This window comes from Sarcophilus harrisii, chromosome 4, assembly GCF_902635505.1.
Source record: "Sarcophilus harrisii chromosome 4, mSarHar1.11, whole genome shotgun sequence".
Taxonomy (NCBI): domain Eukaryota; kingdom Metazoa; phylum Chordata; class Mammalia; order Dasyuromorphia; family Dasyuridae; genus Sarcophilus; species Sarcophilus harrisii.
Genome location: NC_045429.1, coordinates 440285930 through 440313906, shown reverse-complemented (window position 1 = coordinate 440313906; position 27977 = coordinate 440285930). Strand labels below are relative to the sequence as shown.

The 27977-nt window shown below is 42.3% G+C and overlaps 1 protein-coding gene and 1 non-coding gene across 2 annotated transcripts; both read right to left on the bottom strand.

Moving 5' to 3' along the window:
* On the bottom strand, nt 1-27943 carry ALDH3A1 (aldehyde dehydrogenase 3 family member A1). The gene is made up of 11 exons (XM_012549885.2): nt 27687-27943; nt 20972-21138; nt 19685-19916; nt 17454-17539; nt 13953-14161; nt 12785-12902; nt 9399-9540; nt 7126-7292; nt 2581-2680; nt 2018-2148; nt 1-277 (listed from the first exon to the last, which is right to left on the bottom strand). Exons 2-11 carry the CDS (start codon nt 21131-21133, stop codon nt 263-265), a joined length of 1362 nt encoding a protein of 453 aa, XP_012405339.1. The 5' UTR covers nt 21134-21138; nt 27687-27943; the 3' UTR covers nt 1-262.
* Nucleotides 5691-5762, bottom strand: TRNAE-UUC. Its single transcript has one exon. It is a non-coding gene; the product is annotated as a tRNA-Glu (tRNA).
* Nucleotides 27944-27977: the final 34 nt, after the last annotated feature.

The following is a 27977-nucleotide window of genomic DNA, read 5'->3' as shown; positions in this document are numbered from 1 at the left end:
AATAAATGTTCCATGCTCAGTACTGTTCTAGACACCAAGGTAGGGGATGTTAAAAAAAAAAAAAAAAAGAAAAAAGAAAAAGAAAGAAAGTAAGATAATTCCTGCCCTCAAGGAGCTTCCAATCTAATTAGGAAGATAAAAACATAGGACCCCAGAGAAGAGGTCAGGAGAACAGCAGGGATGAAGATTCAGGGCCGGGAGTGAAATGATGGGCTTCCAGACATCAATTTGCCCCAGTGGGCAAAGGACCACAACTGTCTCCTCATTTGAATGAGGCCTGTGAAGAAGGGAGAAGGGGAGAGATGATTAGACAGGAGATTCAAGTCCCTCCCTACGTCCCCACTTCCAGCAGGGAAAATCACAGGCTCATAGATCAGAACTAGGAAAGACTCACAATCTAAATCCCTCTCCTCTCCAAACTCCACTCCTCTTCCTCTCAGAGTAAGTCTGCAGGAGATGTCCTCCCCAAACCTCAATTTCCTACTCTTTAAAGTGAGATGATTAAACTAGATAATCTCTCCAAGATCTCCTCCAACTCTCCTATGATTTCAGTTCTTCTCTGTGGTTTTCATCAAGAAAAACAAACATCACCTTTGGGAAATAAATTTTTCTCCTGCATCTTTTTGGACAATATTAGCTAAAGATTCATTGATTTTTGCAAAGTTATTTTTTTCCAAAATAGTCTTTATTTTCTGTTTTATCTATTTCTCCTCTAATTTTCAAGATTTCCTCTTTTACTTTGCTGTTGTTCAGTTATCAGTCATATCCAACTATTTGTGACCTCCCTTTGGATTTTTCTTGGCAAAGATACTGGAGTAGTTTGCCTTTTCCTTCTCCAACTCACTTTACAAATGAGAAAACAAAGGCAAAAAGGATGGAGTTGCCCAGGGTCACACAGCTAGAAAGTATCTGAGGCTTGATTTGAACTAGGTCTTCCTGACTTCAGGTCTATCCACTGTGCCACCTGGCTTCAACTTATTTTGGATTTATGTGTTCATCTAATTTTTAAAATTCTAGCTTCAGCTTTTTAACACCTTCTTTGTCTATTTTGTCCATGTCACTTTTTAAAGAGAGAATTTTTTCCTCAAAGACCTGTTTCAATTGGAACCCAGAAATTTTAGTGTATAGCCTCATTATTACCTTTTTATCCTAAGCAGGTGGGGAGGGAGGGAGCAGAGAAGGGAGAAGAAGAAGGAAGGAGAGGGGGAGAGAGAGAGAGAGAAAGAAAGAGAGAGAGGGAGGGGAAGAAAGGAGGGAGAAAGAAAGGGAACAGAGAGAGAGAGAGAGAGAGAGAGAGAGAGAGAGAGAGAGAGAGAATAAATAATTCAACAAAACTATTCAATATATTGAAAAACCTAATTCTGTTTTTTTCAAATCTTGATCTTTTTCACATTATTAACTATTGCACAGATTTGTTCTTGACCTATCCATTATTCAGAATGTTATTATTAAGTATTTTTTATTTTGTTTTGTCTATCAGTAAGATACTTAGTACTTCTGGGGATTTTGTTGTTGTTGTTTGATGTGGTTTTTGTTTTTTATCAGTTCTCTGTGTCCTGATACATGATTTATGTACGTGTGGTCCTGAAAAAGAAAAGCAAAATTTGGGGGGGAAAAAATCAGCATTTAGTTTTCTTGGTCAATTCTATCGTCTTTTTATTTTGTTTTGTTTTTGTTTGTTTCTCTTCTATTTTTAAAATTTTCTTCTTTTAAGTTTACTATTCAGCTCTAGAATGTTTGTCCTGGCTGTTTGGTGAATATCTCAAAGAATCTCTTTTTCACCTTTCCTCTCTGATAGTCAGAAGATCTGAGTTCTAATTCTGGCTAAGCCTCTAACTCAAGCTGTGACCTTGGACACATCACTTCACTTTCTTGGGACTTCAGTTTCCTCTTCTAAAAAGGAAAGATTAGGGCTAGATAGCTTTTATTAAAAAAAAAAAAAAAAAACTACACTTCTAAATCCATTGTCCTTTAATAAGAGGTCCACAACAGCTCTGACATTTGCTGGTTCTCTTACCTTAGCAGGAAAAGGTGGGAATCGGGTTTTTTCGGAGTCCTCCTTCTTCATAGACCTGACCAAGCAGGATCGGCGGTGGGAGAAGATCTCAAAACTCTTCTTTCCGTGGTAGGCACCCATGCCACTGTCCCCTGCAAGGAAGTCCGAAAACCCATGTGTATTTGTAAGGGTGGTAACCTTGCCAGGCAGCTCACAAGTGGTGGGGATACTTCCCCTCTGCCCATTCTCTCCATACCACACATGTCCCCTTCCCTTTCCATGCTCTCTCTTTTCCCTTTTTCCTCCTATATCTTAGTCTAGGCTCCATTCCTTTTCACTGCCCATCCCATTGGGAAGTACTCCGGGGAAATAATCTCCATCACTTCCTTTAAGGTGTGCAATGACTTTGACACATGTGACCTCATTTTGATTTGGTTTGCATCACAATTGGGGAGTGGAGGCGCCATCTCCCTAAATGGGAACGTGCTTTCTTGTCCATCTTTGGGGTCCCATGGCTGGGCCAGTTGTGCTGAACCCCCTGGATGAAGGAGAAAGGGCAAAAATCAGAAAGGACTGAGACTCACCGACTCCGCCAAAGGGTAGAGTATGAACACCAACATGGGCTATCACATCATTGGCAGTCATGCCTCCGCTGGAAGTCTCTGCAATCATCTTCTTGATGACCTGGAAGACAGAACCAAGACTCACTCATCTAAGGGACTTGAGAGCCTCGAAGCGAGGGCCACAGCTGTGGGCTCTGCTAGCTGAGAGGCAGTGTGGGAAGCCCACTACATCTGGATCCCAAGGACCTGGGTTTGAATACTGGCTTTGTTCTTCCTTAGCTCTGTGACTTTGGGCCAGGAGCCTTCCCTCTCTGGCCATCCCTTCTAAGACACAAGCAGCCTTGATTTTCCATGTTTGATGAGCCCTCAGCACCAGCTGGCTTGGAATTTCTGGTGACAAATAAATCTGGAGTTCCTGAGCACAAGAGAAGCAATTTCCTCCCGGAAAGCCGAGAGGGGCTTGCCAGTCCTTTCCCCAGAGCCATGCCTTCTATCCCAGATGGCAGAGATTGCCCTCCAAAGGGAAGGCAGGGCACAAACAGCATGGCATAGTGAAAAGTAGACTAAATTTGGGGACAGAGGATCCAGGATGAAATCGAGTACCTTGGGCATATCTCTGAACTTCAGTTTCCCCAGCTATAAAATGAGACCTCTTTGAGTTCTAGATCCAGGATTTAGTGATTTTAAGAGAGGGAAACAAGGGACCCACCAAAGGGGTTTGAATCCCAGAGAAGGTTAGGTCAAAGAATTAAAAAGCCTGTGTGAAAAAATGAAAAATACATTAAATATGGAGTCAGAAAAACTGGATACAACCTTCCCATAGGTCAGTAGAAAGGTTCCTGGATTTGAAGTCAAAGGGATGGAATCCCAGCTTTCCTATCTGTACTACAGTATTATAAGGGAATAATCTGTATTACAAGGGAATAAGCACTTATATAGCATCTACTGTGTGCTAGATAAGACACTAAACATTTTATAAATATTATCTCATTTAAAACTCACAACAATCCTGTGAGGTTGATGCTATTATTATCCCCACTTGGAGGCAGAGATTAAATGATTTGCCCAGAGTCACATGGCTAGTAAGTATCTGAGGTCACGTGTGAATTCAGATCTTCCTGATTCCAGACCCCACACTCTATCTTCTGTACACCTGGATGCCTTTTAACAGACAAATTTCTTGATCTCTCTGGACCTCAGTTTCCTCCTTTGAAGGGGGGAAGGGGGCAGGGAACACATTGCTAAATAATTTCTGAGGTCTCTTTCAGGTCAAGAATTAGAATCCTATGACATAATCTAGAGGGAACCAGTGACTCTGGCCAAGTTTTTTCATCAGGAATATGAGATTTCCCATCTCTCCCTCTACCTCACTATCTACTTCTCAGAGGTATAGACAAAACTTACACTGGGAAGTATTGTGGAAACAAGTATTGCTCTTAGAGGCAAGGATTAGGGCTTGGGTGGGGATCTGAGGCTGGATGAGGAAAGGAAAGATCCAGAACAACGTTGGATTTTCCATCCTTTGAGGCAGGATTTAGGGCAGGGAAAAGCTCACTGTTTTTCTTTCATACACAGAGCTTGGGGTGGAGGTAGAAGGTTCATGCCGCCGGCCACTGAGAATACTAGTAAGTGGAGATGGCATTGGGAGGTAGAGACAGGACCTCAAAAGGACAGGCTGGATGACACTGCCTGTATACTGTGTCCTTAGGTTTTGTTTTGTTTTGTTTTGGTGGAACAAATACAGGCATTTTAGCTTTGTCTTAGGAGGAATGGAATGAGAGAAAGGGGAGCCTGGAAGATGGGGAAGAGGAAAGCCAGATCATAATACAGAGGCTTTGAAAAGTTTTGTTATTATTAAAGCTTAAATTTGCATTATTAAAGCTTAAAGTTGCATTAAGTCTTTTATGACACCCAGTATGGAGGCCCAACCTCCATTGTCCCGAAAGGTTATTATCAGGCAGAGTAGACGTGACTAAGGAAGAGTGGCAGGAGCCTGAGAAGAATAATACTCCTAAAGTACTTTAAACTTTCCAAGGCATTTTCATATGGATTATCTTGTGATGGTGGTTGAGTAGCATCTGACTCTGCAAGACTTCTTTTGGGTTTTCTTGTCAAAGATACTGGAGTGGTTAGCCATTTCCTTCTCCAGCTCACTCTATAAATGAGGAAACTGAGGCACACAGGGTGAAGCGACTTGGCCAGAGTCACCCACCTAGTGTCTGAGGTCAGATTTAAATTCAGGAAGATGAGGCTTTCTGATTCCCGGTCTGACGTTCTATATCCACTGCACCACCCAGCCGCCTCAGGCTTGTAGAAACCCAGTATTCCCTTTATAACACAGCTCTGCCTTCAATGTCCCACAAAGCTGGAATGGCATTTGATGCTCTAGATAGCTCTTGGCCCCGATGTTCTAGATCAGTGGTTTTTAAACTTGTTTTCAGCATCTTTATAATATTAAAAATTATTGAGGATCTACCTTCTGAATGCAATTCTCCCTGTGCAACAAGAAAACTATTTGGATTTGTACACATACATTGTATCTAGGATATACTAGTGATGCGGGAAAGATTCCAATCTTTGATTCCCAACCCCCCTAGCTAATGTAAATTACCCTTTGACTCACAAATCCTGGGCCCTTTGAATTCCAATAGAAGGTCCCAGCCTGTCCCAGCCCCACCCGGATCTGAGCCAACTTTGGGACTACACCCCAAAGCCCCTCGAGCTAAGTCTCCGACTTAAAAGGACCACACTGGGAACCCCTCTTTGCAGAGATTCCAAACATGGTCGCCATGTGACGACCCTCTGTCCACTGGACCCTCTGTCCAGTGCCCTCCTTATCTCTACCTTCACCTATCTCCTACTTCTAAACTCAGTAATAAACCTCTTTTATTAATCTAGCTCTCTGGGCCAATAAATGCTTTTATTGGGAATCCGCACTGCTACTAGACCTCATATACCGCCGTATTCTTGCCCCGAATCTAAGGGGGTTGCAGTGGAGCTCTGTTTGACTCCCTGTACCCCAAACCTGCCACTAGACCTTAACTAAACCCTAATTTCATTTAGGTACCCCAAATGTAGACCTCAACATGTGGTCTACACCTCAACATTCGGTTCCTAACCTCAACATTTGGTTCCCTGACCGGGAATCGAACCCGGGCCTCGGCGGTGAAAGCGCCGAATCCTAGCCACTAGACCACCAGGGGAGATGTCTGTGCTCTAGTCAACAGCTCTTGCTGTATGTATATTAACAACTCAAGGAAAGTTGAGTTGCGCACAGAGAGAATCTTACAGAAGGCTGCCTGGATGCAAGACATCCATGAGCAATTTCTTACACCCCCCAAGTCCACTGGGTGGGATTCCTGGATATGGTCCCTACTGGCACCTATACTAACCCCTCTTCTGATTATTATCCTTCTGCTCATATTTGGTCCTTGTGTTTTCAAATTGCTCGTGAGATTTGTTTCTTCTAGGCTACAAGCTGCAAACTTTCAACTTCTCCTGCAATAACTGGGAACCCTGAAATAACTGATACACCAACTTCACATCCACTGGACACTATGGCTGCCGCCTTCAGATCTCGCTTCTCTCCTCCAAGCACCACTTCCCCTTCTTTCCTCCTTTAGGTTGAGCTCTAACCCCATCCCCTGCAGGAAGTAGATACAGAAGACTAGAGACCACCGACCCTTTTCCAAAAGAATTTGTGTTTAGTGCTTGAGGGGGGAGATGATGAGGACAATACAGCCTCGCCCAGGAGAGCATCTGCATTAAAATGTTCCTTTCAGATGCTCACCTTTTTGGATGCAAACCCATCCCAAGTACGTTCCTTTTGAATGCAAAAACCCAAATTGTTTTGTTTCTGTATATAAGTAAGCTCCAGAAAATGTCTCCTTGCAATTCTCTGATATTGCCCACTAAGAGAACATCTTAGTGTCTTTCTCTCTTTAATAAAGTGCCTTTTCTTATCATAGTCTTTTGTGTAGCTTTCTAGCTGCGAACCTGCACTAACTTGGTGTTTTGGAGAACTAGGAGACCAACCCATATTCCTGCCACGATCCATATCTCATCACTAGGACATAGTCAACATATATAGGACTGCTTGCCATGTAGGGGAGGGGGTGGAGGGTGGGAGGGAAAAATCGGAACAGAAGTGAGTGCAAGGGATAATGTTGTAAAAAATTACCCTGGCATGGATTCTGTCAATAAAAAGTTGAAAGAAAGAAAGAAAGAAAGAAAGAAAGAGAGAGAGAGAGAGAGAAAGAGAGAAAAAGAAAGAAAGAAAGAAAGATCCTGGTCAAAAAAAAAAATTATTGAGGATCTATCCAAAGAGTTTTTGTTTATATAGGTTATAGTTATAGGCTTTAGCATATTAGAAATAAAAACGAATTTTGAATTTGTAGACCATCTGAAAGGGTTTCAGAGACTCCCCAGGATTCTCTGGACCACACTGAGAACCATTGCTCTAGACAGGGGATTTGACTTTGGTTTGAGGAAAGGGAGCATTGGAGCATTGTGAGGGAAATGAGCAGCACGGAGAGGTCAGCTGGAAGAGTCGTTGGTGTTTCTTACCTGGTCATTGTTAGAAAACACATAGAGGGCCAAGGGCTTTGGCCGCTCATTGATGAAATGGATGGCTTCATCCAGGCTCTTCACGCAGATAATGGGGAGAACCGGTCCAAAGATCTCTTCCTGCATCACCTTAGCCCTGGGGTCAACATCAGTGAGAATGGTCGGGGCTAGAAATGCGGAGAAAGAAGGCAGATAGCCAAGTAAGAAATCTTGGGCTTGCCTCCTTCTTTATTCACACACAGCCCACCCATACACAGGCAGCTATTCTTTTAAAGCATTTTTTCGACCAATAACCAGTAATCTGTTGGGGAGTGTGGCAGAGTGGATGGAGAATTGGCCCTGATGCTGGTGACCCTGGACAAGTAACTCACCTTCTCAGTGGCTTAATCAATCAACTAGAATTTATTAAGTATCCACTATGTGAAGGCCCTGAGCTTAGGGCTGGGGGCCAGAGAAAGGGGAAAAACCCAGGAGCTCACAATCCAATGAGACAGACATATGGCAACAACTGTCTTTCATTAGATTGTGGACGCTCTGTAACTCGACTCTTGCATATTGATGTCATTTTGGTCCTCTTGGAGAACGAGGGACAATAACCAACCAGCTAACTATTAGGTTGTAAGGTCCTTAAGGGCAGAAATTCTCTTTTGCCTCATTTGTGACTTTAGCATCGTGCCTGGCACATAGTAGGTCTTAATAAATTTGTATTATATTGGATTTCAACTTTGTACAGACAAGACCTAGACAGGATAGATTGAGGGGATCTCAGGGAAGGCATTAAGATGAAGGAAGACTAGGAAGGAAAGAGTTCTCACAGAAAGAGGGATTTGGGCTAAGATGTGAGGGAGTTCAGGATGTGGAGAAGAAAAGCAACCCATTATAGGGGATGGCCAGAGAAAATTCCCAGAGCTGGGAAGTGGGATCATCACTAAGGACCATAAGGTCAGTATCCCCCCATCAAAGAGTACATGGAAAGAATATGGCGTGAGAGACCTGGAAAAGTCCCAGGCAGCTCTCCAAACCGATGTCACGGGAAGAGCCGTGACCAGTGCCAGATGCTGCCCCATCCAGAACTTCTGAACATCTGTTTGCTGGTGGATTCTGACATGAAAAAAGCTGTAAAGCTGGGGACCCCTTGATCTTTGCCCCATCTCCCAGCCATCAACAGCACCAAGCAAGCGGGGCTGGGTGAGCCCACTAGGGATGCCCTAGAAACTTTAAGCCAAGGGGGACAACAGAGAAAAGAAAAGAAAAAAGGGGTGGGATTTGATATTAAAGAGATGGGTTCATGGATTTCCTCTGGCCTGGGAGCTGAGTTACTCTGGCCCCACCCTTCTGCCTCCACAAAGAAAAGCAAATTCTAGGAAAAACAACCCCCTCCCCCGGCCCCCAGCCCCAGTCCTGAATTAAATAAAGAAGTCAAATGCAGTATCTAAGCTGCCAACAGCACCAGCGACACACGGGCCAATACTAGGGCTGCAGCTGGGCTAAGAAAAGGGGGATAGGGGATGGAGGTGCAAAAGCAGAAGGACAAAATATATTTTAAGTCAGAGAGAGGGGGTTGGCATGGCTCTGAAATTTGCCACCTCCATACCAGGGAATATATTGCTTCTCCCTTAGCCTCAGTTTCTTCTTCTATAAAATGGGAGGATTGAGGAAGCAAAGTGGTATGTTGGAGATTTTAAGTCCTGAATTCAGAATCAGAGATCCCTTGGAAGGGGGAGAAGGGGCAGAGAAGAAGAGGAAGGCAGGGAGAGGGAGGGAAAGACAGAGCCTTTCTGGGTGCCTTTCATCACCAGGTCAAACTTTTTACAGCATTTAGATCCAGTCCCTGACAATTAAGTCACACCACTCCCAGTTTCTAGGTCATTTAAAGTGGCAAAGAAATTTAATCCTTTTGCACTGAACGTGGTGCCAAATTCACCCTTTGTATCAACTTGCCCCGGCACCTCCTGTAAACCTGCCTTAGCTTTAAGAAAATGGAGATTCCGTGACAAAAAAGAAAAATAAAGCATTAAAAACCAAACTGTTGATGCCCTAAAAGCTAGTTCATCCCATAGCTCCCTCCCTCCTGTCCTGCCCAAAGCCACAGTCACAGGGCAGAGAGGAGAAATGGGCCAGACCTGGGGAGCAGCAACATCAAGGAGCACAATGGAGGGGGATAGAGCTGTCCCCCATCTCAGCCCCACTCAACACAATCCATCGACATTCATCAAGCACTTTGTCTAAATGCTATTAGACTTTCTTCACAGATTATGACAGTGTCAACCCACCTATATAGCAAGAGGCTTCATCTCCATTCCCTCCATACGCGACCTTTTGTCCCTCAATCAAGCCCATCACCCTTTTAAAATGACGGCCATTGACCAGTCTTCCATAGTCACGAGAACTTTTAGCATCTTCTCCATAGAATTCCTTTGGGAAAGAGAGGCAAGATGTCAAAATAGTCCACGCTAGAATGGATATAAAATAGTTTTTAAATATTTCAGATGCAACAACTCCCCCAAACTCTAAGTGGTAGCGGGGGCCCTGATCTACACTGATAGAGATCTTCACTTGCCCGGAATTTCCTTCCACCAAATGAACTCCCATGTCCGGGCTCCATCCCAATTCCTAGAACATGAGTTCCTTGAAAGCAAGAACTGACTCTCTGACTTTCTATTTGTATTCCCAGAGCTTGACAAATTGCAAGCACTTTGTAAATGCTTTTTACCTCATTCATTTATTCATAGAATAGTTAGTTGGCTACGGACCAAATTTCAGGGAACGTCAGCAACTAACTGCTAAGAATAACTGATTTGGAGGATTTGGAGCTTTTTTTATCCCTCAGTCCCACCCCTTCGTTTTAGAGATAAGAAAAATGAAGCTTTTAGCCAGAAAAAGAAGTAGCCTTTAATTCCAAAAAATAGCAGGCTTCCCCTGGGTTCAACTTCTCATGAGCAGAATCCACTTTTCCCATTACTTCTTATTTATAAGTCAACAGCCAACGGTGATTTCTTGTTTTCCAGTCTTCCCTAAATTGTGTGATTTGGGATGGGCTCCTTCTTCTCTGAGTTGCACGTATCTATCTGTGTGCCTGCCTATCAATCCTTCCATCCTTCTCTGTCTCTATTCATTCACATATCTATTTAACCATCTATCCACATGCTTTTTATCCTTCTATCTATGATCTATCCTTTTATCTATCATCTATCCATCCATTATCAATCATCCTTCTACCTATCCACCTATCAATTTATCCTATCCATCTATTCATCTGTCTCTATCCATCTACATATCTATTTAATCACCTAAGTACTTGCCTATCTTTCTTTCTACTTATCTTTCTGTTCATCCACCTATCATCTATCTGTCTATCCATCTCCTTATCTCTTTATCTACTCATCAAGTCACTAACTCTCTCTGAGTCTCAGTTTCCCTACCTGTAAAATGGAGATAATAATAATGTCATCTAGGTCTGAGTTAATTCATTATCCTGCTCTCTGCCCTCCGGACTTAACTTCAGCTTGTCAACATCTTTTCTGAGGTAACTCCCTCTTATCAGGGACTCAGAGCTAAAACCAGTATTTCAGTTGTGGTCTGAGCAAAGCTCAAAGTACAATGAGACAGTCACCTCCTTTCTTCTAGATTTTGTTGTGCTAACAATGCTTAATATCCCCTTAGCACTATAAATGCCACATCCCACTATTGATTCATACTGAGCTCTCTGCCAGTTAAAAAGTCAAAAGTCTCTTTCAAATATAAAAGCTCCAACAGATATTTGCACTGGATCTTCTATCCATTCCTATTGGGCATCTTCTTTTATGGATAAAAGCCAGTGTTGCAGTGTTGTTCTTACTCTTTTTGTTTGTTGCATTTTGTTTCCTTTTTCGTTTTTTTTCCTTTTTGATCTGATTTTTCATGCGTAGCAAGATAATTGTATAAATATATATACATATATTTGTTACAATATATACATATATATACATGTATATACATATACAAAATGTATACATATATTTTAACATGTATTGGATTACCTGTCATCTAGGAGAAGGGGTAGGGGGGAAGGAGGGGAAAATTTGGAACACAAGATTTTACAAGGGTCAGTGTTGAAAAATTATCCGTGCATATGTCTTGAAAATAAAAAAAAAAAAGTCAGTGTTGGTGGGGCTGCAAAAGACGGGCATACTGGCAGAACTATGAATTGATCTAAGCTAAAAGTAACTAAGAAAGTAACTGTAGTTCACATGCCTTTGACCAGGAGATCCCCCAAGTGGGCACGGAAGGGAAGGAGGTCAGACCCCAAAAGAAAGGTTCCACTTGTGCCAGAGCTTTTTGTGGCAGCAAAGAGCTTGGAAATGAACTGGGTGACCTAATGCTATGCCTGATACACAGCAGACACTTAATAAATGCATGCTGATTTGGTTGATGGTAAGAAATTACAACTGTGAAGAATTCAGAGAAGCGTGCAAAAACTTGTATGAACTGAGGCAGAGCAAGAGGTAAGGAGAACCAGGAAATAACAAACACAATGATGGTGATGATGCAAAAGGCAAGAATAAGGGCAAGTAGATGGCACAGTGGATAGAGCATCAGAGCTGGAGTTGGGAAGTTTTGAGTTCAAATCCAGCCTCAGACACTTACTACCTATGTGAGCCTGGGCAAGTCACTTTCTCCTTTTGCCTCAGTTTCTTCATCTGTCAAACAAGCATAGATGATAGCATTATATACAGACCTATATAATTATAATGACCAAACTTGGCTTTCTTCTTGGAGGAAAGTTGAGATGTATGCCCCTCCTTTAATTGTGGAGACAGAGAAGTCTCCAATTCATGAGTCCAGAATTCCTGGCTTTTCTCAAGACCCAGATCCCACACCACCTCTTGCAGATAGCCCTGGTTGCTAATGTCTACCCCTCTAAAGCCACCTTCTACTTGGAGGCAACCAGGCAGAAAGTGCTGGGCCTGGATTCAAGAAGAGTAATTAGGTTTGGAAAATCCAAAGGTGATGATTAGAGACATAGACTGAGGCAACTATGGTATAGGAGAAAATCTACTGGCTTGGAGTCAGGAAGACATTATCTGTGTGACCTTGTACAAGTCACTTCACTTCATCTGAATCTCAGACATCTACTAGTTGTATGACTTTGGGTACTTCACATCAGTCTGCCTCCATTTCCTCAATTGTAAAATAAAAATGGCACCTACTTCCCATGGTTATTGTGAGGATCAAATGAAAAGATATTTATAAAGTCCTGGGCACATAATAGGTGCTTAATAAATGCTTCCATTATGTTTTGCATGACTTCACATGTATATTACTTACCTTCTCAATACATGAGGAAGAGAGAGAATTTAGAACTTAAATTTTTAAAAAATGTCTTAAAAAAGTTTCCATTCACTTTGATTCTTAAATGAACTTCCCTCCACACACATACACACTTTATTTGATTAAATTATGAGCTCCTTAAGGGCAAAAAAAACACGTTTTTTAACCTTTCTTCCCTTCCCCAACTCTCAGCACCAAGGCCTGGCACCAAGTGAGTGATGGATGGGGATCTATGATCTAGGGAGTGTGACTAGAGAGTTCAACCTTGGCTCCTGAGAGCACAGCCTTGCCCTTGCAGCCGTGAGACAGGCGGCAGGCGGGCACAAGTGGTTTCTTGATCCCCACTCACCTTCACGATTTTTTTCATCTTCTCCACAAACGGGCCTTGCACAGAAGGTTCACAGAGGATGTAGTCGGGAGCCACACAAGTCTGGCCACAGTTCATGAACTTCCCCCAGGCGATACGTCTGGAGAAAAAGACAGATTCCACGAAAATCAAAAACATTCCCCCATGAACAATGAATAGGGAGGTTATGTGTTTTTCATTTGCTGGAAACGCTGGAGGAAGTCTCAAGCCTGGCTTCCGGAGGACACGCTCTAGCCCTGGTTATTGAAAAATAATCTTCCACATCCTGGCCCCTGGCGGACGCACTTTGCCCCATCAGCAGTAATAGAATGCAGGGTACCCCTCCTACCCTGGTTCTGAGGATGGCAGCTAGGACAGAAACCCCAGGAACATCTTCCAGATGGGGCAGGATTAGAACCCAAAGTGAGAGGATCCTGGGAAAGGAGCAAAGGGATAATTTTCATGGAATGTCTAGTCTGTACCTCCCCCATCTCAAGACACCTGGAGAGAGAGCGTAGCATTCAGGAAACCAGTCGTTCAATGCTCATGGCACTGACTGTACCATTTCCCCCAAACCCCCAAGAGAAATGGCAGAATTTAACAGTTGGTTCAGTAGTATGTTAACACCCAGAACCCACTCTCATCTACTTGGCTCCTTTGGTCCATCTAACGGGCCCTTTGGGTTCATCTGTCCTGGTCATGCACGTGGATGAAAAACAAGATGTCACCTGTGGGGCCATGTATGGACACCCCAGATGCCTAGAACCAGAAGGGACCTTAGCCCGATCCTGTCCATGCACAAAGGTGGAAACAAGAGTCAGACGGGGTGAAGTGACTTTTCCAAAGTCCCACAGATAGTAAGGAGCAATGCCAGCCTTTGTGGCTCCAAGCCCGTGGATTTTCTACCACACCACAGTCTCCGTCTCTAATCTCACCTCGGGATTTTTCCAAACCTGACTCCTCTCCCTGGCCACCCCTTCCCCTATGTGTTGTCTCTCCCTATAGGGAGAGCTTGTTAAAGACAAGGATTCTCTTCACTATTGTTACTATATCCCCGGCAGGAAACATAGTATACGGTGCTTTTTCCTTCACTCAGTGATACTATGACTCCTTGGACTCCTTCCATCACCCACAGTCTCCCAAAGTCTGCGATCCTCTTGTAGAATCTCACCTGCAGGCAACGTCGAGGTCACAGTCCTTGTCCACATAACAGGGACTCTTCCCTCCCAGTTCCAAGGTCACTGGGGTCAGGTGTTTGGCCGCAGCTGTCATGATGATCTTGCCCACTCCCGTGCTCCCGGTGTAGAGGATGTGGTCAAATTTCTCCTTCAGCAGTTCCGTGGTCTCAGGAACACCACCGTTAATGACTGGAAACAGGTCCTGCCATGAAACCACACTGAGAGATTAGGCAGAAAACACTATCCAGAGTTTGGGTGGGACGGTGGGAAAAGCTCTAGAGTTGGCATCAGAAGACCCAAATGAGCTCCACAGGGTCCTGCCAGCTCCAAGTCTGTGTCCCATGATCCCTTGGCTGGAATAACGTCACTACTGGATTTCCCACTTCTCCATCATGTCCCTTAAACCTCATCATCCTGAAAGACTGCATTGGCCTTGTATTCACACTTGATCATCCGTCCTCTGGATAGAAAATGGAGCGATGAACTCCTCCCAAAGGGTACCCAGGACAACCATCTTTTCATTTCCCACTCAGCTAATCTCCCTTGGATTTCTCCATTATACCCCGGTGTGGCTAGCTTCTTCTACCCATTCCCCTTCAATATAGCTGCCCTCCTTTTTAGCTTCCTTTCAGATATTGTTCCCCGCTTAGAATGGAACCTCCCTAAGGGCAGGGGCTGTTTATTTTTTCACATTTGTATCTCATAATAATCATGTAATAAATATTTATGGACAGATTGATTCCTAGATACCCTTCCACAGGTAGATAATCAAATAGATAACCTCCACCAGCTGATCCTACCTGATCTTCCACTTTTATTCTGATTCTACTTTCACAACATAATTAATATGGAAATAGATTAAAAATGATTGTATATATATATATATATATAATCTATATCAGATTGCTTGCTATGTTGGGGGAAGGAAGGGAAAGAGAAAAATTTGGAACTGAAAATCTTAAATGAATGTTACATATAATTAGAAAAAATAAAATCCTATTAAATGAAAGAAAAGAAAACAAAAGGCATAGAATTTCATATCTCTGTATCATTGCTCACATTGTTCCCTGTCTCTGGAATTTCCCTTCTTCCCCAATTCTTCCTTAAATTCTCATCCATCATAAGGGAAGAAATCAAAGCTCTCTATAGTCATATGAATAAATTCTCAACATCACTACTGATTAGAGAAATACAAATTAAAACAACTCTAGCTGCTACCTCATATCTATCAGAGTGGCTAATATGACAGAAAAGAAAAATGACAAATATTGGAAGGGATATAGAAAAAATTGAGATTCTAATACATTGTTGGTGGAGTTGTGAACTGATTCAACCATTCTGGAGAGCAATTTGAAACTATGCACAAAATGGGCTTATATCCCAAAGATTATAAAGAAGGGAAAGGGACCTGTAAGTGCACGAATGTTTGTGGCAGCCCTTTTTGTAGTGGCTAAAAACTGGAAACTGAATGGATGTCCATCAGTTGGAGAATGGCTGAATAAATTGTGGTATATGAATATTATGGAATATTACTGTTGTGTAAGAAATGACCAACAGGAGGATTTCAGAAAGGCCTGGAGAGACTTACACGAACTGATGCTGAATGAAATGAGCAGGACCAGGAGATCATTATATACTTCAACAACAATACTATATGATGACCAGTTCTGATGGACCAGGCCATCCTCAGCAACGAGATCAACCAAATCATTTCCAGTGGAGCAGTAATGAACTGAACCAGCTATGCCCAGAAAAAGAACTCTGGGAGATGACTAAGAACCATTACATTGAATTCCCAATCCCTCTATTTATGCCCACCTGCATTTTTTATTTCCTTCACAAGCTATAACAATATTTCAGAGTCTGATTCTTTTTGTACAGCAAAATAACGTTTTGGTCATGTATACTTATTGTGTATCTAATTTATATTTTAATGTACTTAACATCTACTGGTCATCCTGTCATCTGGGGGAGGGGGTGGGGGGTAAGAGGTGAAAAAATGGAACAAGAGGTTTGGCAATTGTTAATGCTGTAAAGTTACCCATGCATATAACCTGTAAATAAAAGGCTATTAAATTAAAAAAAAAAAAAGAAACTATGCACAAAAAGTATAATCTTCATACCCTTCATGTGCATACCACCACTAGATCTAGATCCCAAATAGATTTTTTTTTTTAAAAAGGAAAAGAACCAATTTACACAAGGGTATTTATAGAATTCTTTTTGTAGTGGCAAAGAACTGGAGAGGGGATGTCCATCAATTGGGAATGGCTGGATAATTGGGATATATACATGTAATAGAATAGTACAATGCTAGTAGAAATGCTGAGCAGGATGGATTCAAGAAAATCTGGAAAGACTTATATGAAGTGATGCTAATATGAACATCGTACGTAGTAACAGCAATATTGTAAGGATTATTAACTATATATTACTATTCTCAGCAATACAATGATCCAAGATAATTCCAAAGGACTCATGATGAAAAATGCTCTCCAACTCCAAAGAAAAAACTAATGGAGCCTGAATACAAATTGAAGCATGCTATTTTTAAATTTTTTTAATTAAATCTTTTTATTTATAAAGCATATGCAATGTTTTTCCAACATTGACCCTTGCAAACACTTCTGTTCCAACTTTTCCCTTCCTTCCCCCCCAACCTCTCCCCTAGCTTGCACATAGTCCAAAATATGTTAAATATGTTGAAATACAAGCATGCTATTTTTCATTTTATTTCTCTGTGTGTGTTTGGTTTCGCTGGATTATTTTTGTTTTGTTTTGTTTTGTCTATGTTCTCGTGCAACATAGCTAATGTGGAAATGTTTTGCATGACTGCACATGTATAATATATATCAAATTGCTCACTACCTCGGGGATGGGTGAGGAATTATAAGGAGAGAATTTGAAACTCAAAATTTTTAAAATTGTTTTTACATGTATTTGGGGAAAAAATATTTTACTTAAAATTTAAAAATAAATTCCTATCCATTCTACACTTATAAAGCCCAGCTCTAATGTCCCTTCCTCCAGTGAGTCTTCTTTGATTCCCTTGCTCAGAACTCACACAGTACTTGCTTTTGTTATCCTGCCTCTTCCATGCAGCCTTCCCTGATTCATCTTAGCTTTCTCTCTAAATGTCTGGAGTATCAGTTTATGACTGGAAGAGATCTAAGCTATCCTTCTAGTCTTTATAGAAGAGTAAAACTGAAGCCCACACAAGTTATGTGATTGGTCTGAAGTCATAGAGATAGCAAGTGACACATAAGGGATCTGTCAATTCATTAAAATTAATTATGTCCAACAGAGTACAGAACTGATTTGAGAAGCACGAGGTTTGGAGAAGATAGAGGGCCTTCTCTGAGGCCTTTATAAACTGGGAGACCCAGAGGAGACAGCTCAGCCCTAAAAGCAATTATATGTCCCCTAAATTTTTTCCATATGACTTCCAAGGGCCCAGTTTTTCCCCAACAGAGAAGGTTTGGGCTGAAACTCACCTTGTCCAGGTACTGAGGGAGCAGTTCGGCACACAGAAGAGCTGTTTTCTCACTCACCTCAGAGGGCTTGAGGACCACAGCATTACCTGAAGGATTCAAGAGAACACAACTTCATTAGAGTGTCACCCCCTACTACTGTACCCCATGAATGCAAAAGCCATACTATTCTCTTAGCCCTCCACATCAAGCCATAACCAGCATAGGGCAACTCCAGCTTTTGGCACCTCCTAGGGAGAAAGGCACAGGGCTCCTTTCCACAATAACCATCAAGGAGAGATTAATAAAATTGAAATTAAGAAAACTATTGAACTAATTAATAAAACTAAAAGTTGGTTTTATGGAAAAAAAACAACGAAATAGGTAAACCTTTGGTTAAAAAAGCATCAAAAGAAATTAAAGCAATAATTAGGAGCTATTTTGCCTAAGTGTATGCCAGCAAATCTGACAATCTAATCAAAATGGATGAATATTTACAAAAAACTAAATTTCTCAGATTAACAGAAGAGGAAATAAATTGTTTAAATGCTTCCATTTTCAAAAAAGAAATTGAACAAGCCATCAATGAATTCCCTAAGGAAAAAAATCTCCAGGACCAGATGGATTTACAAATGAATTCTGCCAAACATTTAAAGAACAATTAATTCCAATACTATGAAACTATATGGAAACATAAGTAAAGAAGGAATCCTGTCAAATTCTTTCTCTGACACAAATTTGATACTGGTATCTAAACCAGGAAGCGCCAAAACAGAGAAAGAAAATTACAGCCCAATCTCCCTAATGACTATTTTAAATAAAAGATTAGCAAAGAGATTACAATTTATCAGCAGGATAATATACTATGACTAATTGGGATTTGTATCAGGAATGCAGAGCTGGTTCAATATTACAGTAGCCACCATTGCATTCTCCAGCCTTCTGGTCTTCCCCGACCAAGCTCAGAGATCACATCACCCACACACCAACCCAGCAGACTGATGCACACATATAAGCATGTCTGCATGCATGCACACCTGCACAGATATCCACACAAACTTGCCTGATCCTATGCTATGACTTGATTTAATTCAAATCTTGACCCCCAGCCCTGACCAAACCCCATTAGCCTGAAAAACTCAAGCCATGAATCTCAGTCTTTTCCCCTATATCTCATTTTATTTGAAAGATGAAGGAATAGTTAATGATATTATAGTTAGCATTTGTATGGTGCCTTCTATGTGCTAGGCAGTAGACTAAATTCATTACAATTATTATTTCATTTGATCATCACTACATCCCTGAGAGAGAAGGATTTTTATTGTCTCCATGTTATAGATGAAGAAACTGAAGCAGATAAGGATTGTGACTTGCCCAAGGTCACACAACCAGTAAATATCTGAGGCCAGGTTTACCTCAAGACTTCCTGACTCCAGGTCCAGAACTCCAACCACTAAACCACCACTATAGCTGGACACAAATACCGGAGTCATGTTCTAACTGAGAGAGGACAGAGCCTTAAATCTAATGATACAATGCAATGTGGGGTGCAAAAATGCTGGCCCTTTGGAGAAAGGTTTAAGACTTAACTCTTCTTACCTGTACCTGTGAAATGGGAGATTTAGAAAAAATGGAGAGGTAAAACCACCCTCCTTTTAACTGAGCAAACAGACCCAGAGGGGTAAAATGACTTCTCTAAGATCATGTTGCTAATAAGTGAATATGGAATCAGAACCTGGACTCAAATTCTGACTGAACTATTTCATGTCTTGAACTGACATTGTATCATCCTTATCTGCAAAATCACGGGCTGGGCAGGCTATAAGACCTCGAAGGAACCTTCCAACTATAAATCTCTGATCTTATGAAACTGCTGGGCAAGACACCAGTGATTCTGTCAAAAACCCAAGCTGAATGTCCTTCTGATGTTTCAGAAGAATCTGGACTGAAGGATTGAGTCTCACATTTAGTTTGATCAGAGTTTGACTGAACTGACCAAAATCCTCTTAGTGATGAAATACAGTAGGATCCCCTGAGGTTATTTCTAGGGAATGCTACCAAGTTCCATGATGAACTCACTTTCTTCCTAGCACAAAACACAAGATTTGAAGTCAGAGGACTTGGTTTCAAATCACTCAACTCTCTGGGTCTCAGTTTCCTCATCTGTAAAATGGGAACATTTGGTTAAATGGGCTCTGAGATTTCTTTCAGCTGTAAATTTAGAAACTTATCATCCAGAAGAAGGAAGTCCCCACCTGCAGCAATGGCGCCCACCATTGGCTGGATGGACAGGCTGAAAGGGTAATTCCAAGCCCCGATGATCAGAACCACACCCAGCGGTTCTGAGTGGATGTAGGGCTGGTCATCCTTTGTATTGTCGTTCTTCGCCACAGGCTCATCCGGGATCCACTCGTGAAGGTGGGCAATCGCATACTCGACCTCTTCCAAGGCATAAATAACCTCTTCATAGAGTGCAGACCACTTGCTCTGTAAAGACAACAGCATTCAGGGGGAGATCGCAGGCTCTGGACCTCAAACCTTACCCATCCCAACAGTCTTATTTTATACAGTGACAAAACAGAGCCCAAGGAAAGTGAAGGGATTTGTCCATTATCACACACAGGGCAATTGCCAGTGGCAGGATTCAAACCCATGGCCTTGGATTGTAGAGTTAGTCCTTTCCTATATTTTACCAAAATTCCCCCCAATTAGAGGCAGAGAGCCAAGCCAAAGACCACTGGGAAGAGAGCCTGTTTTCTAAGAAGCCCCCTGAAGGCCAGCTCTCTGTTAGCTGGATCAGGTCTCCTTCCCAGGATGTCCCAGTGATGGACATTGACTGTATACAGTAGTTTGGGAAGGAGCTGAGGAAGCTGGGGGGGTATTACTTCGTATTAAGAAAGCATCTTCCGTAAGCTGAAGGGTCAGCCTAGAGGAGCTCTGAGAGCTCTTCCAGCTCTATTCTTGGCTTGATTTAATTTGTTGGATGGGGGCTGAAAAACCACCCATGAACCTATGGGCCCATCATTTCTAAGTGCCCTCCTTGCTCTTGCTACTGTGAACCTCTGCCTGGATTTCACTGCCCTCTCCTCTACAAAGTGCAATCCCATTTTTCTCTCACTGATCAAGCCAAGCCCATTGCTCCAATCCATACTAGGCTCATTCTGGCCTCTGCACCTTTATTCTAACTCCTACCTTTGGGACCTCATCCCATTCAGGGCTTCTGTCCCACTCTTTGAGTCCTACCCCCCCCCCACTGCCATTCTTCTAACCCAAATTACTTCCCTTTACGTTCCTCCCCCCATGCTGAATTTGCCCTAAAGTCTACGTCCCTACTGCCTGGAACTTTACCCCATAACCTCGTAATTCCAGGATTATAGGATTTTGAGCTGGAAGGAGTCATTCTGTGAGTGTAGCTTTTCTTTCCCCAGTTAAACCCTAAGTTCTTTGAGGGCAGATAGGGTTTGCCTGTATTCTCCTAGAATGTCCCCTAGAGACCTAGGATGGGCTCCTGGCCAAGGGTGAGCGCGAGAACTAACTAGTACCTTGTGGAGGTCAGCGTGCAGGGCTGCGGCAATCTCCTCATCTCTCTCCTTTATCATCCTGCGCAGGTTCTCCAGCTGCTGGAGCCTGAACTTCACGGGTCGGGTTTTGCCAGAGTTGAAGGCAGTCCTGGCCCGCTTCACGGTCTCACTGATCTTACTCATGGTGTCTGAGAAAACAGAACCACGGGCAGAGTTGGCTTTTTAGGAACCAAAAATGAAAATTAGCATCTTTTCCATTGAATTCAATCAACAAAACTTTTTAGCGGACATTATGCACCAGGTCCTATATGAAGTATCAAGGATGTCAAGATCAGTGACTGACCTCCAGAGGCTTATATCGCACTGAGGGTCTCCAATGTGTATGCATATGGGTAAAAACAAAGTCCTTTTGGGGTGGGGAGTGGGGAGCATTAACCACTGGGAGGGATCAGGTGGGGAAGGGGGCCACCGAACTGTGATTTGACAGAAGCCAGCAACGACACAGAGCTGAGGAGGTAAGCACATGTCAAGAGTAGGGACCAGTCTGGGCAAATGCACAGAAGTAGGAAATGGGATAGTATGGGTAGGGAATAGCTTGTAGGAGGGTTGGTTTGGAACATAAGAGAATGAGATGGAAATTCATGTGAAATTGGCCTGGAAAAGCAGACGTCACAATATCCTGAGAGGAACATTAAGTTTGTTCAATGAACTTAGATTTATAGAATCTGAGGACAAAAAAAAAAAAAATAGACTTGCTATTTACTCCTTGTGAGTATTTCTAACTTAAGCCATTGAAGTAAGTAGAGCAAGTAAAGCATTTTGTCCCAGATCCCACAACAAGTTTGTGACGGAGTAGTCTCTGTTCTCAGTACGAGGCACTTTCCACCAGGACGTGGTCTCTCTCAGACCAGCATAATGAGAGCTCCTCATCCCTCCTTCAACACGTATATGTTCATAGCCATCCATTCCATCGGCATTTGAGGAGACTCCTCTTGGACAAGACAAAGCCAAACTGAAAAGGACATGTCATGGTAGAAATCCAGGAAACGAGACAGGGGAGGAGAGGGGTTAATGAGGAGGAACTTCGGACACCTCAATCTGCATCCTGAACATGGCCGCCCACTCCGACTCCCCATCCCTCTTATTCCACAGATAAGGAAAGTGAGACCCAGAGATGCTCTAAGTCGCTCAAGTGTCAAGGGGTAGCCTGGGATTCGCCTCCCACCAAAGTCAGATGACCCTCAAGGTCATCTAGACCAATCCCTCATTTTTCAAAGCAGGAAAAGAAGGCCCATAAGAGAAAAGCGACCTTGCCAAAGCCAAGTGGAGGCTTTTGAACCCAAGTCCTCGGATGCCAATCCCAGTTCTGGCCAGCTCTGTGCTCCACTCCTAATCCCAGTTCTGGCCAGCTCTGTGCTCCACTCCTAACTTTGAGAAAACAAACAAATGGGCTTAGTCCAAACTAGGAGATGATTGCTTTCAAAACAATGGATTATTTGTCACTAAATCCAACTGTGTTTGGTTTTTAAAATCAGTTTGTGCTGTAGCGATAAAAGCTGCCTGAAAGCTAAAAGTTAAAGCATCTGAACAAATGAGGAAATCAGCAAATTCATACAATCTCTACGTACACCTGGAGTTAAAAAGTCAGAAATGCTTATTGGACGTCTTGGACTGAGCACTTCAAAGACAAATTCAGCTGATCTCAGGATTACCTCTTCTCCCTCGATCTAACTTCCATATTACTGTGAAAGGTACTGCTGTCCTCCCTGTGATTCAGTATCCCAAACTCATAGTCATTTGGACTCCTCATTCCCCCCACACATCATCTGCCAGATCTGTGGATTTTATCTTTGTAATAACTCTCAGATATGCCCCTTCTTCCCCCTGCTGCTGCCCTCGCTCTGGGGTGGGCATGGACAGTCCCCTTGCCTCAAGCCTCTCTCTACTCCAGTCTATTCTCTACTGAGCTATCAAAGAGATTTTCATGGAGCACTGCTCTGACAAAAGTCAGCCCCTTATTCTGTAAAATCCAGTGATTTTCTGTGTTCTTCAAAGCCCTTCATAATCTGCCCTCTGACACCTTATAATCCTCTGCAATCAAGGAATCTGACCTCCTGGTGTTCCTCACACATGGTACCCTATTTCCTGACTCCCCCATTTTCACCGGAGGTCCCCCATGCCTGGAATTCTGTCTTTCTTTATCTCCCTCTCAACTTTCCCAGCTTTCCTCATTTGACATTTCAGTTAGAGGTTGTTGAGAAGAGAGATTGTTTTCCATCCAAGTTTTCAGACTCCCTTAAGATCTCTCCACCAACCATTTGGTGGTCCAGGGATTCCAAATTAAGAACACAGAGCAAGATAGACTCTAACGTCCTTTCCAGTTCTGAGATTTAGTGGCTTTAGAAATATGTTTTTTTTTTAAATTTTGAGTTCTGTGTCTTTCAGTTCTGCAATTCCTTCAAGATTCTTCTTTCAGAAATATGGCAGTACCTAATAAACAGTTTGAAATGGCAACACTAAACTGCTGTTGAAGTCAGTGAATACCCACTATTGATGAACTTTTTCTCTGACTTTCTGTCTCTCTATCTCTCCACCTCTCTTTCTTTCTGTGTCTCTGTCTAGATGTCTGTTTGTCTCTATGTCTCTCTATGTGTGTCTTTCTCTGCTTCTCTCTCCCTTTCCAATTACTTTGAGTTTCACTAATCCCTTCAAGCAATTCTGGTTTTGATTTTAAGCCAAGTGTTCCAATTCCAAAATTCTTGTCTATGCCTTCTTTCCAGAAACATTTGGCACTGTCACTCACTAATGGAAGGGATGGGGGAGGAGGGCTTTCTCCAGGAGATCCCAGCTTTTCCCCAAATTTCAGGAACCTGATCCCTCTGAGAGTCTTCATCTTAGCATCCAAGTGTCTGCCTTTGACCTTAAAAGACTCATTTTGATAAATGGAGAAATTCTAGAAATGGCCACAGGTAATGGGTTTCCTAGGGCAGAAGAGATCTGGATCTCACTTAGGGACTTCCACCAGAGGGTAGCGTACCTTCTTATTACGCTGGATGTCACTCAGGGCTCCAAGCCTTCAATTCCTCTTTCTCCAATCACCAGTCCTAGTGCCTTATGATTGATTGACAGCCTCTTTCTATCTCTGTCACTCGTTTTCTTCTGTTGTTGTCCTACGTCCCCTATACTTTGTTATCACCATTCCCAATACAGAACTCAGGAAAAGTTAATGAAGAGCTCTCTGGGACAAAGGGATAGAATTGGTGGAAATATTCCTTCTGCCCATGCCCGGTTTTAGATCATCTGAGGAGAGGAGTAAGTCCTCTTTGATTCTTAAATAAGTCTGTCACATACCTACCAAAGAATAAATGGATTTCCTTAAGCTTAAGGGGGAAGGGATGGTTCTCCCCATTCTCACCTTGGTGGTGTTCAGATTTAAATATAATTGTAATGGATCCAATATTCTCTCAGAAACTATATTCCCCAGAAAACTCTGCGTTTTTAGAGGCACTGGATTTCAAAATCTCTTGGAAAAAATGAGATCCTAGGTTGAAGTGGGACATAGAGATGGGGGGGGACGGATGAGAAGAAAAACACTATCTGTGTTCTGGGCTTGAATGCCTTTTTTTTTGGTTTCCAATGGCCTCTCTACAGTGGTACCCAAATCACATTCCAAAAGAAAGCCCCAGGTCTAAGTTCCCAGGCCGATGGAGGCCACGATACTCCCTACAACGCTACCAGTTCCCATGCTAATACCGGGCCATGGATAGCTTTGTATGTGAGAAATGGGAAACATGGTGTAGGCTGGACAGGGCAAATGTGTGGCAATTTAATTCTTTGCCTTTGATTTATATTATTACTATTTAATTAATGATTTCATGCATGTATCAAACTAGCTTGAGCTATGAGGAAATATACTGGATAGCAGCTTTGGGTACCCACAGGTCCAAAGCAGTCCCTCAATCCAGAAAATCTCAGGGTGGCCCAGAGATAGGTGAGTCTAGCAATCCTTTACATCTTCGTGGCTCTTTTGCTTTTCAAAGCATTTCTATATCCTGATCTCATTTCATATGCATAAAACTCTAGGACATCGGTAGGTCAGAGATCGTCGTTCCTATTTTACACTTGGGGGAAACTCAGTCCAAGTGGCAAGCAGGATGATAGGCTCATGGGAATTAAAGTTGAAAGAGTTCTAAGAGATCATTTAATCCAACCTCATCTCCTATTTTATAGAGAAGGAAGTCAAGACCAGAGATGGATCTGGGCTAGAACTAGGTCTCCAGAGCTTTTTTTTTTCTTTTTTTTTTTTTTAACTAAAACATGTTCTTGTCTTGGGACTAGATTGGGTCTAGAACATGAAAACCTCCCCAAACACAGCAAGCCAACAAAGGGAACTTTTGTCCTCTGCTCAAAAATGCCAGCTTCTGGAGCAGTCTCCTCATCCAAGCGTTTCACCCCAACCATAAAGCTTCAGAGGAGAAAGGGACCTTAGAAACCATGTTATCAATCCCTCTGGTTTCAGTCTGAGGAATCGGAGATGCAGAAAGAAGAGGGCTCCCTAAAGTCACATCACTACTCGGTGACAGGATTGGGAAGACTTTTTTAGACTATTTTCCATTAGAGCTCCAACCATCCATCACATGTTTCCCATGGCTTTGTCTTAGAGTCTTGACAAATCCCAAAATGGTGACATCCTGGGAAGGAGATTATTAACTCCCCATAGAAATCTTGTCAATGGCCACAGAGGACTTGGGGGTGTGTGTGCCAAAAATATACTCTTCCTCTATTCATATTGATGGAGGAGAAAGCAGCTCTAACAATCAATCCAACCTGCATTTGTAAAGCACCTACTGTGTGCTTAGAGATGCAGTAGATAAAGTACTGGGTTTGGAATCAGAAAGACTCATTTTCCTGAGTTCAAATCCTGCCTCAGACATTTACTAGCTATAAAACCCTGGGCAAGTCACTTCATCCTGTTTGCCTCAGTTTCCTAATCTGTAAAAGTGATTTGAAGAAGGAAATGATAAGTCACTTCAGTATCTCTGCCAAGAAAACTCCAAAATGGGGCCATGAAGCGTTAGACCGGACTGAAATGATTGAACAACACTATGGGGCAGGCTCTAAAGATACAAAGACAAAAACCAGCCCTATCTTCAAAGACTTACATTCTATCGTGAGAGGCAACATCTACTTTTTTTGGTTTCCAATGCTTCTCTACAGTGGTACCCAGAGATTATTGTGAGAGATAGCATATATATATGTATATACATATATATCTCTCTCACAATAATCTCTCTCCATATATATATGTATGTATATATGAATATACAAAATGTATACAATGGATCTTAGTTAATTTTGCTTTTATTCGGAGGACACTAGCAGCTCTGGATTTGTTTTTCTCAATCAGCATGATTACATCCAAATTGGCCAGACCTCTAGAACATCACCCAACCAGGTGAATCAGCAGTGGATCCCAGCATTGCTGTATCCTGTGGGTCCCCAGGCTCCCATCTGCCAAGCGTCTGAATCCTAGGCTAGAATTTCCCTTTGTGGTTCTGCTTTCCAGTGCATACCAATAAGGGACATTAAAGAGAAAGGGAAATCCATCTACTACCCACAGACACCTAGGGGTCCAATAGCTCCCAGAAAGAACTGTATTCTACAAATCACAGATTACTAGAACACTCTCTGAAAGAGACCCCCAAGCCACCTCATCCAACTTTACCAAGGAAGAAACTGAGGCTCAAAGAACCCAAGTGATGTCAGAACATAGGATCATAGATTCAGAACTAGAAGGGACCATCTAGCCTAATTCTCTCATTTTACAGCTAAGAAATACAGAAGACAGGAGTCACACGAGTTCAATAGCAAATTCAACATTTCGATTCTAATGACACTTTCCCCTTTTAAAATATAAAACATGAAATCACAGAAACTCAGAAAGGGAAACACTTCAGGTTCCATCTAGCCCCACAAGAATCTCTTCTATAACACACTGGACAAGTGATCATCTCACCTTTATTTCGTGATCTCCTATAAGGAAAAATCCTTTACTTCCAGGGGAGCCCCATTCCACTTTTGGACATTTCTTTACTATTTGTTATTTATCCTTTGTTTCTGAAGAAGTCTGGTGAAATTATCTACCTCTCACAAAGACTGATAAGAGTGATAATCTTCCAGCATGACATCCCACAGAATCATAGAAAGTAAGAGTTAGCAAAGATCTGAGCCTTTCTCTTGGCTAAACACTCTCAGCTTTGCTACAAAGTTTCTCCAATTTCCCTTTCTCTTGATGGAATTTTATAGCCCAAAGGTAATTGTGGATTTAGTCAGTATAGTTCAAATAATCCCCAACCATCCTGGAGTCAGTTTAGTTAGGGAAACATCAATTGATAATTATCAACAGAGAGAAATTTGATCTGGGAAACAAGGCTCTAGGAGCTCCAAGACTGGAAAAATCTCACTTGGGGAGACTGGGAAGAGACTTGGGGAGTCTGGGACGTCGGAAGAGAAAATGTCCAAAAGTCAAAGAATTTTTGCCCCAAAGACACTCTTTCCTCCCAATCTCAAACATTTTCAGCACATGTTCATGAATGCAATGCTTCTTGAGAAATTCAATCATTTGAATTATTAATATAAATATTATAATAACTATTCAAAAACTTTTTCGAGAAATATACAGAACTGGAAAAAAACACACACAAAAAAATACAGCCAAAGTGAATAAAGAAGTTACCTTCTACAGCTTCTCTCAGGGAATTGAACTCCTTGCAAGGGTTCCAACTGGAGATAGCCACTATCTCTCACCACTCCCTATTTAAAGACTTTTCTTCCCTCCCTCCCCAGCACAGCTTGGCTCTGAGCCCAAGAAGTTTGCGTGACAGAGCAAAGTGGATATTTAAATGAGAGGGGGAAACTTAATCCAGAATCCTACACTTTCGAACAAGCCTTGGTTTGAGGATTAGCTTTTGGGTTGTCTCATCTGCTTTCTTCTGTAATGTGGTCATGGCTCTTTAAAGGGATGGGC